Raw genomic sequence first — 14,032 nt, 5'->3', positions numbered from 1 at the left:
AGCAAGTGGCACAGGGCACTTCAGCAAGCTTGTTCCCACCCCCAGCAGCTCTGCTGTGCCTTCCAGGTTGTGTTTCACATCCTGGCAAAGTCATGAAGGTCATAAGGAACCTCATGACAACAGCCTGCTGTCCATTACCAGAACAAGGGCTTGGGCCTTGCATTTGTTATTTAAAGTTTAAGAATCCTGTTGACTTAAGACTGTACTGTCTTGGACTGCAGAAGGGCAGCTAGTAACTCTTCCCTTTGAAGCCTCGGGTCAAGCCCTTGCTCCCAGTGTGTGAGGGGGAGGATGTCAGATGTTCTGCTGGACAGCTGCTGAGAGCCTCTGCCACCCAGCAAGGGAAGGGAAGTACACCCTCAGCAGCTCTACATGGGCAGCTTTCTTCAGCTGGGAGCTGAGGGCAGCCTACCAGGCTGCCTCCCTGAAGCCACTGTCACCTCTACCCTCTGACTTCATCAGTGATCAGCAGTCCTGCAGCAACTGCTCCACCTTTCCATTCCTTCCAGTGAGGGAAAGGATGGAAACATGGGTTACCTGCTTCCAGAGCCCTATAATCTCCATGACAAGAACACTGTCAGTATCTGATATTTAATTCAACTTCATTTCCTTGAGTACTACCACTGTGGGCTGAGCAGAGACAGGAAGGGATATCTTAGTTTTGGCACATGGGCAAGATCATATCATTTTAGAGAACCTGAAGAAAACTGGAATGTTTCTTTCTCCAGTAGACATGGATCTGAGTGCTGGACAAGGCAGGGTCAAGTCAATGCCCACATTAGTTCCCTGTGATTTGCCCTGACCCAAACCTTTGCAGGATTCATGCAGGGCAAAGCACCGTCTGATAACAGTAATTACATCAATATACTCTTGGTTTTGGGAACACCTTATTAGTCCTCTTTGGCTTGACTTTTTATCTTGAAAATGCTTTGAAATAAACTTTTTCCTTACTATCTCTTTCTTGTACAGAGAGGGAGATGAGCAGCAAGGTAGCAATATTTATAAAAGGCAAAACTGGGAGGGAAAAGTCCTGAGAAGACCACAGAACTTTCCATTTGAATCAGGCTGCTGGGAACAGCCTGCTAAGCAGTACCATCCCCAACTCTTGTGCTTTGCAATCCCAGCATTGGATTATGAAACGAAGCACCACAGCACATACCTGTACCGCTCCTCCTGCAGGGTCTGCATTATCAACGTGTAATCCCTCTGGTAGCGAACCTTAAGGTCCTCAAATGATTCTTCCAGTCTTGCCTGTGTCTCTCGAATTTCTTGAATCTCATGCATTATTGCATCGAACCCTGAGCTCTGCATATCCAGAGTGTTTGTTTTGGAGCTGGAAGCTCCCACAGGGCCCCCTGTTGTGCTGTTGGCTCCCACCGAGCCTGATGTGGCACTGGAGCAATCCTCTTCACTGCCATATTTTGGGCTTGACTGAAAGTTCTGAATAACACCTAAAGCCTTGCCTCCTGTTCCATCGTCCTGGCCTTCTTCTAAGGAGTCTTTCAGATTAGCAATGTTGTCTGCACTCCCAAACTTGTTCCTTATGAGGGAGGCAATCTCCCGGGGTTTGGAAACCACAGCTCCTGCTGCTGAATGCGTAGCCTGGGAGAAACTGGAAAGCCCACCTTTTACACTGTCTACCACTCCCTCACTGAAGCCAGTGACTTTTGCTCCAACATCTTTCAAACCCTGATGCATATCCCTGAAGACATCCTTCGGCTGCCGAGGGATCCCATTCTGTTCAATCTCTCGCAGCTTTCGATGGTAATGTTCCAGTTTCTTTTGCAGCTGCAAGATGGTTTGGGCTGACTTTTGATTTTTCTTCTCAAACACTTGTTTAATGCGGGCACTCTGCTGTTTGTCTGCATTATTGGCCAATTTCAGGTACTCTGCCACGTTGTCATCACGGGCTGTTTGTTCAATTTTGATCTGCTCCGTCAGCTTCAGTATCTTCTGCTGTAGGTGTGTGATGGCCACTTTTGTCCGCTGCGGATCTGGGGTCCCATCAACAGAGTCTGCATTGATGCTGCCATCAGTGCTGGAGGCCACGGCACTGGAGGTCTGCGCCAAGCTGCTGACTTCCAATCGCTCAATCTAAGCAGAGAGAGAAAATCATGAGTGCCAATCAGCAGTTTCACCAACAGAAAACCTTTCCTTCTTTATGCTAAGCAACTTGGCAAACAGATGTTATTCTGAAAAAATGCATCTTTTTTCAGCTGCCTGGGAGACAGTATCAATGAAGAGAGCTTTATGGATTTTTCAGACATCTAGTAAAAGTTGAGAAAAAAAGCAAAACCCCTCATATCTGACTCCACTTAATGGCCTCAAACAATTCAAAACTCAAGCACGAACATACAATAGGGCACCCGAGCTTGGCAGACTGAGCACTCTGAGATATAAGTACAAGGGCAGGGGCTCTACTAGCTAGCGTGAAGAGACCGAGAAGGTAACTGAGAGCAGAAGCCACACGGTTCAAGTGTACAGTGCAGCATACCCGATTCATTCCTAGTGCTTCACCTGTTTGAACAGCAGCAACAGTGAAACCTACCACAAACCAACCGGTCTACTACGGTCAGTGCTTTCAACAGAAAAATGGAGCCTGAGAGGCACCCGAATGCACACCGTGCTGAATCCAACCCTGCGAGTAGGTGTCTCACGGCGGGTGAAAAATAGAGAATTTCAAAGGAAAAACCCCACTATTGGCCAAAAAAAAAAAAAAAAAAGGTTAAACGCTGTTTCAGAGCAATCGAACCCGCCGAGTAACCCGCCGCGAACACGGGAAGGACCGGGAAAGTAGGTGCGGCCGCACCTACTGACCCGGGCATTCCTCCCGGGCGCTGGCCGCGCTCCGAACCTGGCCAATCCCGAGTCGGGGACACGGTGGGTCCCCCGGCGGAGGAGAGCCCGCAGGCGACCCTCGCCAGCCCGAACCCCCCGCCGTACCTTGTCCCGGCGGGGCAGCAGCGCCCGCTCTCCGTGCATGGCTCCCGCCGGCCGCCCGCTGCCCGTGCATGGCTGCGCGCCCGCCGCGCCTGCCCGCCCAGCCGCAGCCCTAGCCCGGCCCGGCCCCGCCCGCCCCCTCGCGGCAGGGAGGCCTCTCCGGGCCGGGGAGCCAAGGAGCCACAGCCGCACACACGCGTCCCGCAGCAATCTCCATTAGTGGGTTTTAAACCGAATGCGGCTTTTGGATCCCGCGGCCCCTGTGCCGGTGCGGAGCTCGCTACGCAGCCGCGACTGCTGCCCGCATGCTCCGCTCCCGCAGCCCGGTGGGGACTAGCCGGCAGCTCCCCGGGTCATTCCACTGGAACAGCTGCCAGCTGACCCACAGCTACTGCCCAGACACAGAACCACGTCCATGTTTGGGACTTTGCGCTTTACAAAACAAAAAATGCTATTACAGTTAACTGCACTCTCTCTCTCGATTCAACATTCCATATTTAATGCAAAAAAAGCCGCAGACAGCAACACTGGTTGGCGCCAGGGGTCAGCTAGGCTTCTGCCCATAACCCTGAGGTTCTCTGTTTGCTATCCCATCAACAGGAAAACCAGACACCTGGAAAAGCAACTCATTCATTTTCTAGAGGAGTTGAGCTGCTGGAACCCATAGAATATAATTTCTCAGTCTGTTGTGACTCCTGAAATACCAGCTTCTCTCTTAAGAGGGTTTAGTCGTAGAAATCCTGGAGCTCTGAATAGATTAATGGAAAACTGGTGCTAAGAATTAAAATTAATCAGCAGGACCAACACTACGCATGGTATCAGTACTGCACAGAGAACATGCTGTCTCTGAGATGTAGGGACATGCATTTTGAAGTCACACACATTTGTTAAAATACGTCTTCTTGGAATCTGTAATTTCATTAAGATTTTTCCAGAGCTGTCAGTGATCAGATTTCTCCCTATGGCCTGACAGAAAGAACCCTGCCTGTGCAGGGCATGCCTGGCCTGGGTGCATCACCCAGCACCCACGGCACAGCTGGTCTGTGCCTCACCCACAGAGCAGCTCTGCCAACCTGCCGCCACCCGAAGAGTAGCACAGCACAGAGTGTCTGTGCAGCACACTGAGACAATCTTACTACTGTCAACTGCCTATAAACCAAGGGCTTCTCAAAAGAACATTGTCAATCCATTCGTGACAATCACTACCTCCTCCAGAGTAAGGACATTTTAGTAATAATGGCAGATGAAGAAAACCAGAAAGATGCAAACAGTTTCGATACAAAACTTTCACCAATTAATTTATATGATTTTTTTCTTTTCTTTCACAGTTTTTTTTCTGGGCAGTGGTAAGGGTGAACAAGCATGGGACTGACCTGGCATCCTAGAACCAAAGAACTGCTGATTACCAGTTCTTCTGCAGCCCACACATTCTGAGCTGAGATCCACACAGATCAGTGTCACAGAACTGCTGGGGCTTCAATGTTACTTTGCAGTAAAGAGTTTCTATCAGCTTAATTTACTCCAGGTTTGGTCAAATTTGTGTATGTGTATCAATAATTACTATAAATTACACTAACAGTACACTCCTCCTCTCATGACACAAGTTTTGTGAGAGAAAAACTTGGTAGAAACTCTCTCTTCCGCCCTCCTCCCCCCCCTTAAAGACAGTTGACTTCAGTAAATCTGCCCAGGTTATCTCCCTAGATCTGTGGTAGAAAATGAAGTACAACAACAGCAGCAGTAGAATAAACATGTTGAGATAATTGCTTTATAATTACCAGCTGTGTAGATATTATTCTGGAATAACAGAAAGGGTTCTTTCCAATTCAAAAGGAAAAGGCTGTGCAAAGTGCAGTTCTGGAACAGAATGGAGATAATTTAAGTACTTTGTCCATATTGACAAGGCTTGGTAAAGGGAAGACTCAGCACAAACTAGGTCCCTGGGAAATGCTGGTGACATAATATTCAGTTTGAGATGACAGTCAATCTATGCAGAAAAGATGTTGGTAAATTAAATACGATAATGATCAATGCTTGTATAAGAATAGGAATTACAACTCAAAAGTCAATCTCCCTTGCAATACAATTTTCGACAGTCCAGACTGAGAGGAGCTGTGTGGCCTCCCACCAGGAGGTACACTGAGAACTGCTTTGGCATTATGCCATAAGCCAGATGAAATCATGTGAGGGCCTTATGCTTTGTCTCTCTCAAGATCTTACCAAATTCTCACCACTGTTAATGCTCTCAGGCTTTCCCTCCTCTGTAAGTTTTCCAATGTCTCTACTCTGCAGCACACAGTCCAAAATAACCACCTCATGATTCTGCCTTTTGCTTCTGCTGAAGATTAAACACAGCAGTTCTTTAAAGGTATTTCACCCTTTAAAAACTCCTCCAGTAAAAGCATATACTAGTCATTCACCAAGAAGATGGATTTTAAACACTCAAGGCGGCTGGCATAAGTAAACAGTAGCTTTAAGAGCAAGCCTACCGCAAGGGGGCAACTCCTGCTTCCTCCTCCCTCATCCTGGAGATTCGGAAGTGTGATAGAAAAGTGTCCTGTTACTTAGAATAAAAACATACAGGGCAAAGTGAGACAGGGGAGCTCAGAGTGAGACTGCACAGCTCCGGAAGGGTGCTAACAGCACCTAAGGTGCCTGGGTTAATCACCTTCCCAGTGACTACACACCTGACTGGCAGCTGAAAATATGCAGCAGTTGTTTTGCTTCCTTTTCCTACTGTGCTGAAGGCAATACAGTCATACAGGCAGAAGATCTGCGAGACTCATAGAAAGTCATAGGTTTTAGACTTTCTGTTTGGAAACACCCCTCATTAACACCATTGTTAGCACATGGCAGGTGCAGGGATGGGCACAGGGACTTGGCCAATCCCTCCACACTGGGTGGACAGATGGTCTCCAGCCTCAGGCAGGCACAGAAGCAGAGATTTCAAGTCTCTGATGACAGTTACAAGACAGTTGGTTTGTTAGTAGATCTCTAACTACCATCTTACAGCAAATAAAAATCAGAGGGAGGAGAAAAAAAAAAGGACATTTTTTGTGCCTGAATATGTCTGCAGAGTACCAGCCCCCCCAGGCCCCACTTTGTTGGATCTGCATTAAAACACCTAAATGCGTATTTGAATAAACTCACACACACTCCCTGGCAGGCAGAATGAAGAGATACTTAAACATCACAAATTACTATGAGGTACCTTCAACATATTAGATTAAATGCCATCAACAGCCACAAGTCACCTCCCTGCATGTCACCTGCAGCACATGACTCTTGAAACACATGGATCAAGCTGGCACCAGCCCCACTGTCCCAGGTGCAGTCAGTGCCCTTTTCCTCTAGATCCAACACAGTCATTATATATGGCACAACTTACCACAGGTCCCAAAAGAAACAAGAAAGTGACACAAACTTCCCTGCCTCACCCACTTGGGTGATGCAATAAGCTATTTATGACCTACAGCTGATTGAGAGTTGAGAGTCTGTTTTTCTAATGCTTTACTTTTTAAAGGTTGTTACTGAATCACAGATCAGTTGGGGTTGAAAGGGACCTCTGGAGTTCACCTGATCAATCCCCTGCTCAGGCAGGGCCATCAAGAGCTGCCCAGGACCATGTCCAGAAGGCTTTTGAGTATCTCCCAGAACAGAGGTTCCACACCCACATCCCACATTTGTGGATCTGCTTGTAATAGGAACTTGGATCTGTAAGTATGTCTGTTGCAACACTGCCACGCATCTGATACCACCAACTCTATGGATCACTATTTATTTCCAGTTGCATATTTATATGATTGCGAATACTGTGTAATAGCATATATAAGGGAAATTATATTTCTGTTCATTCACCTCTCGGTTAAATACAGACAGAAGATCTAAACACTGAACGATCCCTAGAGACAACTGCCCACTCACATGTAGATTCATTTATGAAACCACCTTCTACCTTCCCTCAGCAAGTGCTCAGGGTGCATACATGCTCCTGCTCTACAAAACATCTGCCTTGGCTTTATTGTCAAGAAAAAGAAAAAAGAAAAACAAAGAACAGGTCCAGTGTGATTCCTTGTGACACACTGCACTTATCCTGCAAAACTACTGACTGAATGAATCTTCAGAAGCTGCAGCAGCTTTGCTTTTTAACAAGCTCCAGGTATTCACCCACAGAAACCTCTGGTCATCCTTGACAGCAACTGTTCTGAGCTGTCTCTAGTACACTCGTAAATCCAAATCCAAATTAAACCTGGCTAAGGAAAGCACACAAACAGATGGACAGTTCAAGGAACTCTTGCTGTGTGTTTTTCACAGCACAGCTCATTGTTTAGATTATAACTGGGGTTTCTAAAAGTTATACAGCCTTTGCCTATGGGCAATTAACCCTCAAAATAGTGGGAAGATCAACCTGGTTATGGAGAAAAAAAACAGTGAGAAAACAAAAAAAGAAAAATTACTCTGAAAAATATCCAAGAAAACATTCTAGTACAATGCCTTTGCCTGCCTCAGACAACAGCTTGAGCAGGGAACCAACACCGTAACACCAAGAGGAAATGGCTTTACACCTTACTTACAGTAGTTAAACAGTTATGAGTGATGATTGCTGCGACACAAGTGCGCTGATGGTACATCTGCCAACCCAAAGCCCCATAGGCCCCACTCTGCAGAGAGGGGAGAGGGCAGGTTCTTGCCCTGGACAGAAGGGCTGAGGGCAACTGCTAAGGAGCAACATTTCACACATGCTGAAGTGCCATGCATGCAAATGGGCATTCCCTTTCTTTATGGGGGTCCAAGCCAAGCAGCTCCCTGCCTAACCCTGGACTGGCACAGCCTGGGGACAGACAGGATAGCAGTTCTCTGCAGAGCTAAGGTGCAAACTCACTGGAAACCAAGCGACAAGGTGCTTGGGGATGTTGTTACTACTTTCCCAAACATGACTCCCCATCAGGCCCAAGCCACTTTGTACCAGCCAGACCTCAGAAACACCACCGGAGGGAAACGTGACCTGGGACTGCTTCACTTGGCACTAGTGCCAAGAGCAGCATCCACCAAGCAATGGCCGGAGGCTCACAAACAAGCTCTCAACCACAACTTGGGATTTGGTAAGGCCAGCTGCAAGGTGACTTGCCCATGGCCTTGTACCTAATTCAATATGAAATGGAAACATCGCTCCATGTGCCACATCAAGCGCCAAAATGAGAGTTAATCTGTAAAGCAGTCATCTTTCTTTTCCTCAGAGCTGTCAGCAGCAGAAATTCTTCCCAAAGCAGAGTAGTATTCAGCTGCAGCCCTCACTGCTGTCGGGGCCAATGATGGAAGATGCTGCTGCCACATGGAATCATACTCGCTGTACCAGACCCAGCTTCTGCCACAACCAACACAGCATATTCCACAGGGGAGCTCCTGCGAATCCCTGCCAGTGCAGGACAATTGCTGGTCACAGATGCTTCCCCCACAGCATCCTGCTGTCAGCATAGGGTAGCTCAGTGGGCTCTGCCTGTTCCCCCTGCTTGACTCCACCTGCCCAGAGGCCCCTGCCTCTCAGGAAGCAAATGTTTCACTTACTAACTGGTTAAGAGGTAGCTGAAGTTACAAAGCTTATCTCCACCTTTTCCATCTGTGGTTCAGTCATTTGCATCCCTGACACCTGCCAGCCCAGTGTGGTGGGCTGAGGCAAGAACACTGCACAAGCTGTTCCCTCAAGTAGGACTGGGACATGCAGGACCAGGCACCAGCTTGGCCCACAAGTACTTATTGACATCCCGGAGACAGAAGGGACTGACACGATGCAGTATAACATCTCCCTTAAGAGGTTGTCTATGGCCCCTTTAATTCCTTTTAAAAACAGAATTTATGCCAAAGATATCACCTTCTGGACCTCAAACTTCTAAAATCTTGAGAAAGGATATTTCTGAACGCAAAATAGTAAGGCTTGATGGCCCAATTCAGTAATGGTTTCCTAAAGCGACAGACTAGTCAAGCAGAAAATCGTCAGTGTTGACTGAATAAATAGGGCGACATCAAGCGTGAGGCAAGCCCAAATGAATGGATAAAACAATCTGATTGGAAACATAGGAAAGAACTGAATTATACACCAGAGCTTGTAGGAGGTGAAAAGGGATGACACAGCAAAAGATACGGCCAAAATAAAATCCATGGATTTCAAAGGGGGAAGTGCCAATCAGGCCAGAAATTACAAGGATAAGGATAGGAAATGAGGTAAAGCTGAGCAGAAATTACATATAGGAACCAGTAGAAGAGGGTGGATTAGGAAACAAGTTTATACAAGCTTTTATCAGAAAGTGACTATGTAAAATGGTGGGGTTCTGTTTGGTTCTGTTTCTTTTTTTAACTCATCCTGTCTTCCCCAGTGTTTCTGAGTCACATCTCATTACCTGAGATACAACATTTTCATTAACACTTCGCAGAGAGTAGAGCAGTTTTGGTTTTGACTTTTTTATGCTTCAAGCTGCTATCTGATAATTACAGATTATTATTGCATGTTATATATTAATTTTTAAAGAAAAGAGTTTTATTTTACGGTTGCAAGTTAACTTTGACTTGCAAAGCACTGGAGCAAACTGGGTGTGAAGTCTGGAAGGACAAATGTCTCTGCATGATCCTTCTGCACAGAACAGCCATGTGTGAGAGCAAGGATTCCCCCTTTTTCCGGGGATGCTTCTCTCTTGAGGTTTAACACACACATCCCCTCCAAGTGTTAAGTCTAAAGGGCTCCAGCAACTGTACTTCTGCCCTTACTTAATTTCTTCATATTTATTTTTAGCTGTAGTATTTTTTGCAGGTACAACACAGAGTGTGACCATAACCAAAATTCATCCTTGAAGTTGATACAATCAACAGTTCATTCAAGATTAAGTATTTCAAAGCAATGGGATTCATGTTTCCTGTGAACACACTGCTTTGTCATTCCCATAGAGCATTTCTTGACATATTGTTTTCTTTTTTAAAGCCTTTCCAGTACAACATACACACCATACCAGCTAAGATCACACTTGTCACAGCTATGCAGTATAGCTGCTTCAGACTCCTGCTTTGTTCAAAAGCAGCTTGTTTGCCCCAAGTGCTGCAGGTGCTCCTGCATTAGCACCAACTAAATCTCTAAGATTGCTCCAAGTAGCAAACTCAGCTTGTCAAGGACATGCAGCACTGCGAGCAAGGGCAGTCCCTTCAGCCCATAAACTTGCCTTCCTCAGGGCTGCTGGCACGTGGCATGGGTGCCTTCGGAAACCTGGAAGAGCAGAACACGGAGCAATGAGACATCAGAGAGGAAGACACATTCAAGGGATGACGAACATCCAGCAGAGTCAGGCAACAGGGCAGCTGTCCAGAAATCCATAGGGAACGCTGAATTAGGTAAAGACTGAAATCACTACGCTGCTTTCAGTATTCTTGCAAAACCCAAGAATCCTCATTGAGAACTCCATTTAGAGAGAGCACTCAGTGCAGCATCTCCTCAAAACACAGTGAAAAGCGGCTCAGGCTACCCTGACCTGACCAAGAGAGCACAGAACATGGTATTCTGTGCTCATTCCAGCTCTCAAGAGGTGATGCAGTAGCCTGATGCCAGGTGTGCCAGGATGCCAAGCACGCAGATCTGTCAACCTGGGATGTGGAACATCTGTAAGCCCTTGACTTTCCTACCACCCTGTACCACCACAGCCTGCACTTCTGCAACTTGGCATTTCTAACAGGGCTGTTCCTAAGAGCCACCTGTGTGTCACTTTTGTTATGAAGACTTATGAATGGAGTGAGGCAAGGCATACATATAGAAGATATTATTTTCCTTTGCGAAAATCTGTGAGTCAATTAAATAAATGCGTTAAACATGTGTTTCAAATACAACAGGAACACTATGCAACCTCTCAAACATGTCTTCTGCAGACTGTCACAGACCCCAAATAAACATGCAGCTATGGCAAAGGCAAACAGCAAAATACCAGTTTGAATCCCAGATTTCTTTTTTCTTCAAACACTGGACCACAGTGCATGATGGTCTAACTGCAACAATTCAATGAGAAATAGCCTCTATTTTGCGTTGCAGATCAGAGCATCAAAGACCTTACTGTCTCTCTTCAGTATTTTATAAATGGGGGAGGAGGGGAAGATACCGTTTACTGTTAACTCAGACTAAAAAAGGGCAATGCTGAGCTACACAGCTCAATGAAACTGAAGAAAAATACTTAATCATTTCTGAAGGTCACTGGCTCTATGGGAAGCAGCACACTCTTTTTTTTTTACTGGGAGAAGAATATGGTTCTGCAGTTTGTTTACTACTTCCTGAAAATACATTTTGCACTGCTAAAAACAGCAAAACAAGAGGTCACATAAAAAAAACTACCAATGCAAATACTTTTCTCTGACACTGGGCTACATATGCTCCCACCTCTTTCATCATTCATTGTATCATATAAACCAAACCCCAAAACAACAAAACCAGAAAATCCCAAAAAGCAGCACCATTTCATCCTGTTTATGGATTGCAACACTCACTCAGACAGGAGCCTTTTCATACTTCCCAGCTTCAAAAGCAAAGAAAAGCTATATTAAAAGAAACCAGCCACTGAAATTCAACTGCAGCGCCCAGAGGAAAAACGCAGTGCTTCCAAGGTTGATGCAAAAAATGAGGTCAGGTTCTACTGGAGATTTAAATAAAACAGCCAAACATGGCAGCTACACAATTGCTCCAGTGATGCCCCACAACCTCCTCACCTTTGTGGGCTCGCAGAAGTCCCTTTCACAGCACACGCAGGTACAGTAGCACCACATAAACATCACCATGTGGCCATGGGCAGCCCTGGCCCCAGCGCCGGGCACTGCCCAGGCAGAGCTGCAGCCATCGGCCGGACTGAGCGCTGGCTGTGCTGCCGGAGTGCCGCTGCTGGACTAGCATGGCTGAGTGCCGGGCCAGGCTGAGTACCGCTCCTTGGTGAGGAGCTCTGCTCCAGCCTTGGAGCAGGACCAGGACATGGGATTTAAAGCTACAGGGCTTCCCAGGCACTGTGCAATGCCTGACACTATTTTTAAAACCATACCTTTGAGCCAGAAAAATAGTTCAGTATAACAGACAACCAAATCAGGAGCAGATCAATAGAGTCAAAGTGACACAGTTGTTCCTCAGTGACACAGCATAACAGACCTGGGAGCAAAGGTCAAGCAGAATTGACATTGGAGACTCAGAGATGCACAGCAGGACGTAAATCCACCCATAAACTATAAGCTCTAATTACCACAGTGCTGAAACACTGCTATTTAATGATCACTAAACAAAATTTTCAGAATATTAGCATGATCTCCTGGAAGGCTGAAGCTTTAACTGTAATTGTCACAAAAGGACTCCAGTACACAACAGAGCCAGCACAGCACTGTAACCACAGCTGAGAGTGGGACAAGAGGAAACCCCAGCACCTCCTATCCCCTACCCTCAGCTTCTTTGTCAAAGAAAATGTGTTTTACTATCGTATTTAGAAGAGATAAAGCAAAGGCTCATCATCCTGTTTGACAGCTCTGACCCACAACACCTTATGCCACCTAGCCCCACTCCTTTGGACTCATTTGTACAAAGCCACCCTCACCTCATGGCTTTTTCTCCCCTCCCTCTTCTCTGTCTCACTGATTGATTCCCTGTTTGTAGCAAATACTATCATTCACTCAGGACAGAGACAAGATGATCCAAAGGCAAGCCATATGTAATCTAAATTTGGGATCTTCAGAATCATTATAATGCAGATTATGCAAGGTGCTCCCAAGGCTGAAAAACCAGGAATCACCAAACCTGACAGGAATGGAGTAGGCTTTTAGGAGTTCCCCACTGCATGAGCCAAGCAGAATGTCTGCAGCCAGCATCAGTACAAGAACTGAACTTTCCATGTTTAATTTATGTCTGTCCCTTTGAGACAATGACTCCTTGAGGCTTTGACAGACATCACAGTACTTGGGTTTGATAGGTTTGCGTTCTTCTGAAGTAATTTTCTTTGCTTGCAGTAATGTATAGGTAATGTGAAGAAATTCTGCACTGAACTGCTAATTCATAAAATATAAACTTCAGCAATGTAACAGAGGAGAAACTCCTGACTGACTCAAATCACAGGTAATGTGGAAGACAATATTCCTATGCGCAAAATTCAGTTTTCACTAGGAAGAAAAATAAGTAAGAGGAATTAAAGCCCAAAACCATGTTCTGTGGAAACCAAAATTAGAAGAAGAACAGCTGAAAACCCTGTTGCCTCAAATTATATTGGTATGTTGGGTGGCATTTCTGAAAAAGCATTATGATGAAATGGCAAGTGCATTGTACAGGCCATTTAAAATGCACACTGAGAATGAAAACACTCCACAGAGCAGGAGAGGCAACATCAGATTCATGAAGGAAATAAGCCATGTTGGTGTGGAGATGTTAAACAATACAGCCCCAAAAGCATTTTTGTGGTCATTTCTGTGATATCAGAAAACATAACATGAAGGATAATGGGTGAGGGCAAAGGGAAGAGAAAGGTGGATCTCAGAACAATCTGTGGTGCAATTCTGTGACCAGATCACTCTCAGTCCTTATCCCCCATCACCGGCAGATGCCTGGTGTACACCTGGACCCTGCAGTGGGGAACTGACTGAGGGAGCAGGTATGGGCACTGCTGTCAGCAACACCACTCCCCATCCCACTCTGTAATGCTCTGCCTCAGAGCTGCACCTGTTAGCGGGTCTGCACCTTGGGAGGAGCCCAGGAAGCAGCACTGCAGTAAGCAAGGCCAAGATGTGCAAAGAAGACGAACGAAAATGAAACTACCACAACTGACCATAATGCCATGATTCCAAACAGCAACATACTGCCGTGAAAATGATTGCAAAACCCAGAAACCACAAGAAATCTAATTAACTGACATTTGCATTATTATTTCTCAGTGTGAATTTACAGGGCTAAATGGTAAAAGGGTCTCTAGAAACTGATCAGCTTATGAGAGTATTAGATACTGAGATTCTCTGTCTATGTGTGCACTAAGAAACAACAGCACTAAAAAAGGCTGTAACATAGAAACATTGGTATTACTTGCTGACCTGTACCAAACGAGGATCCCAG

The 14,032-nt window shown here is 45.9% G+C and overlaps 1 protein-coding gene across 5 annotated transcripts in view; it reads right to left on the bottom strand.

The window, feature by feature from the left end:
- Nucleotides 1-14,032, bottom strand: part of TMCC1 (transmembrane and coiled-coil domain family 1) — a 74,562-nt gene that overhangs the window by 11,994 nt on the left and 48,536 nt on the right. For all 5 annotated transcript variants that reach the window (XM_085072173.1, XM_085072176.1, XM_085072175.1 and 2 more), the window contains one exon: nt 1,160-2,094. In XM_085072173.1, the coding sequence (XP_084928299.1) occupies nt 1,160-2,094 (935 nt within the window). The remainder of the gene's footprint in view (nt 1-1,159; nt 2,095-14,032) is intronic.

The sequence above is a fragment of the Lichenostomus cassidix genome, chromosome 12 (assembly GCF_008360975.1).
Source record: "Lichenostomus cassidix isolate B80296 chromosome 12, HeHo_3.0, whole genome shotgun sequence".
NCBI classification, from domain to species: domain Eukaryota; kingdom Metazoa; phylum Chordata; class Aves; order Passeriformes; family Meliphagidae; genus Lichenostomus; species Lichenostomus cassidix.
This window is presented reverse-complemented; position numbering and strand designations above follow the sequence as displayed.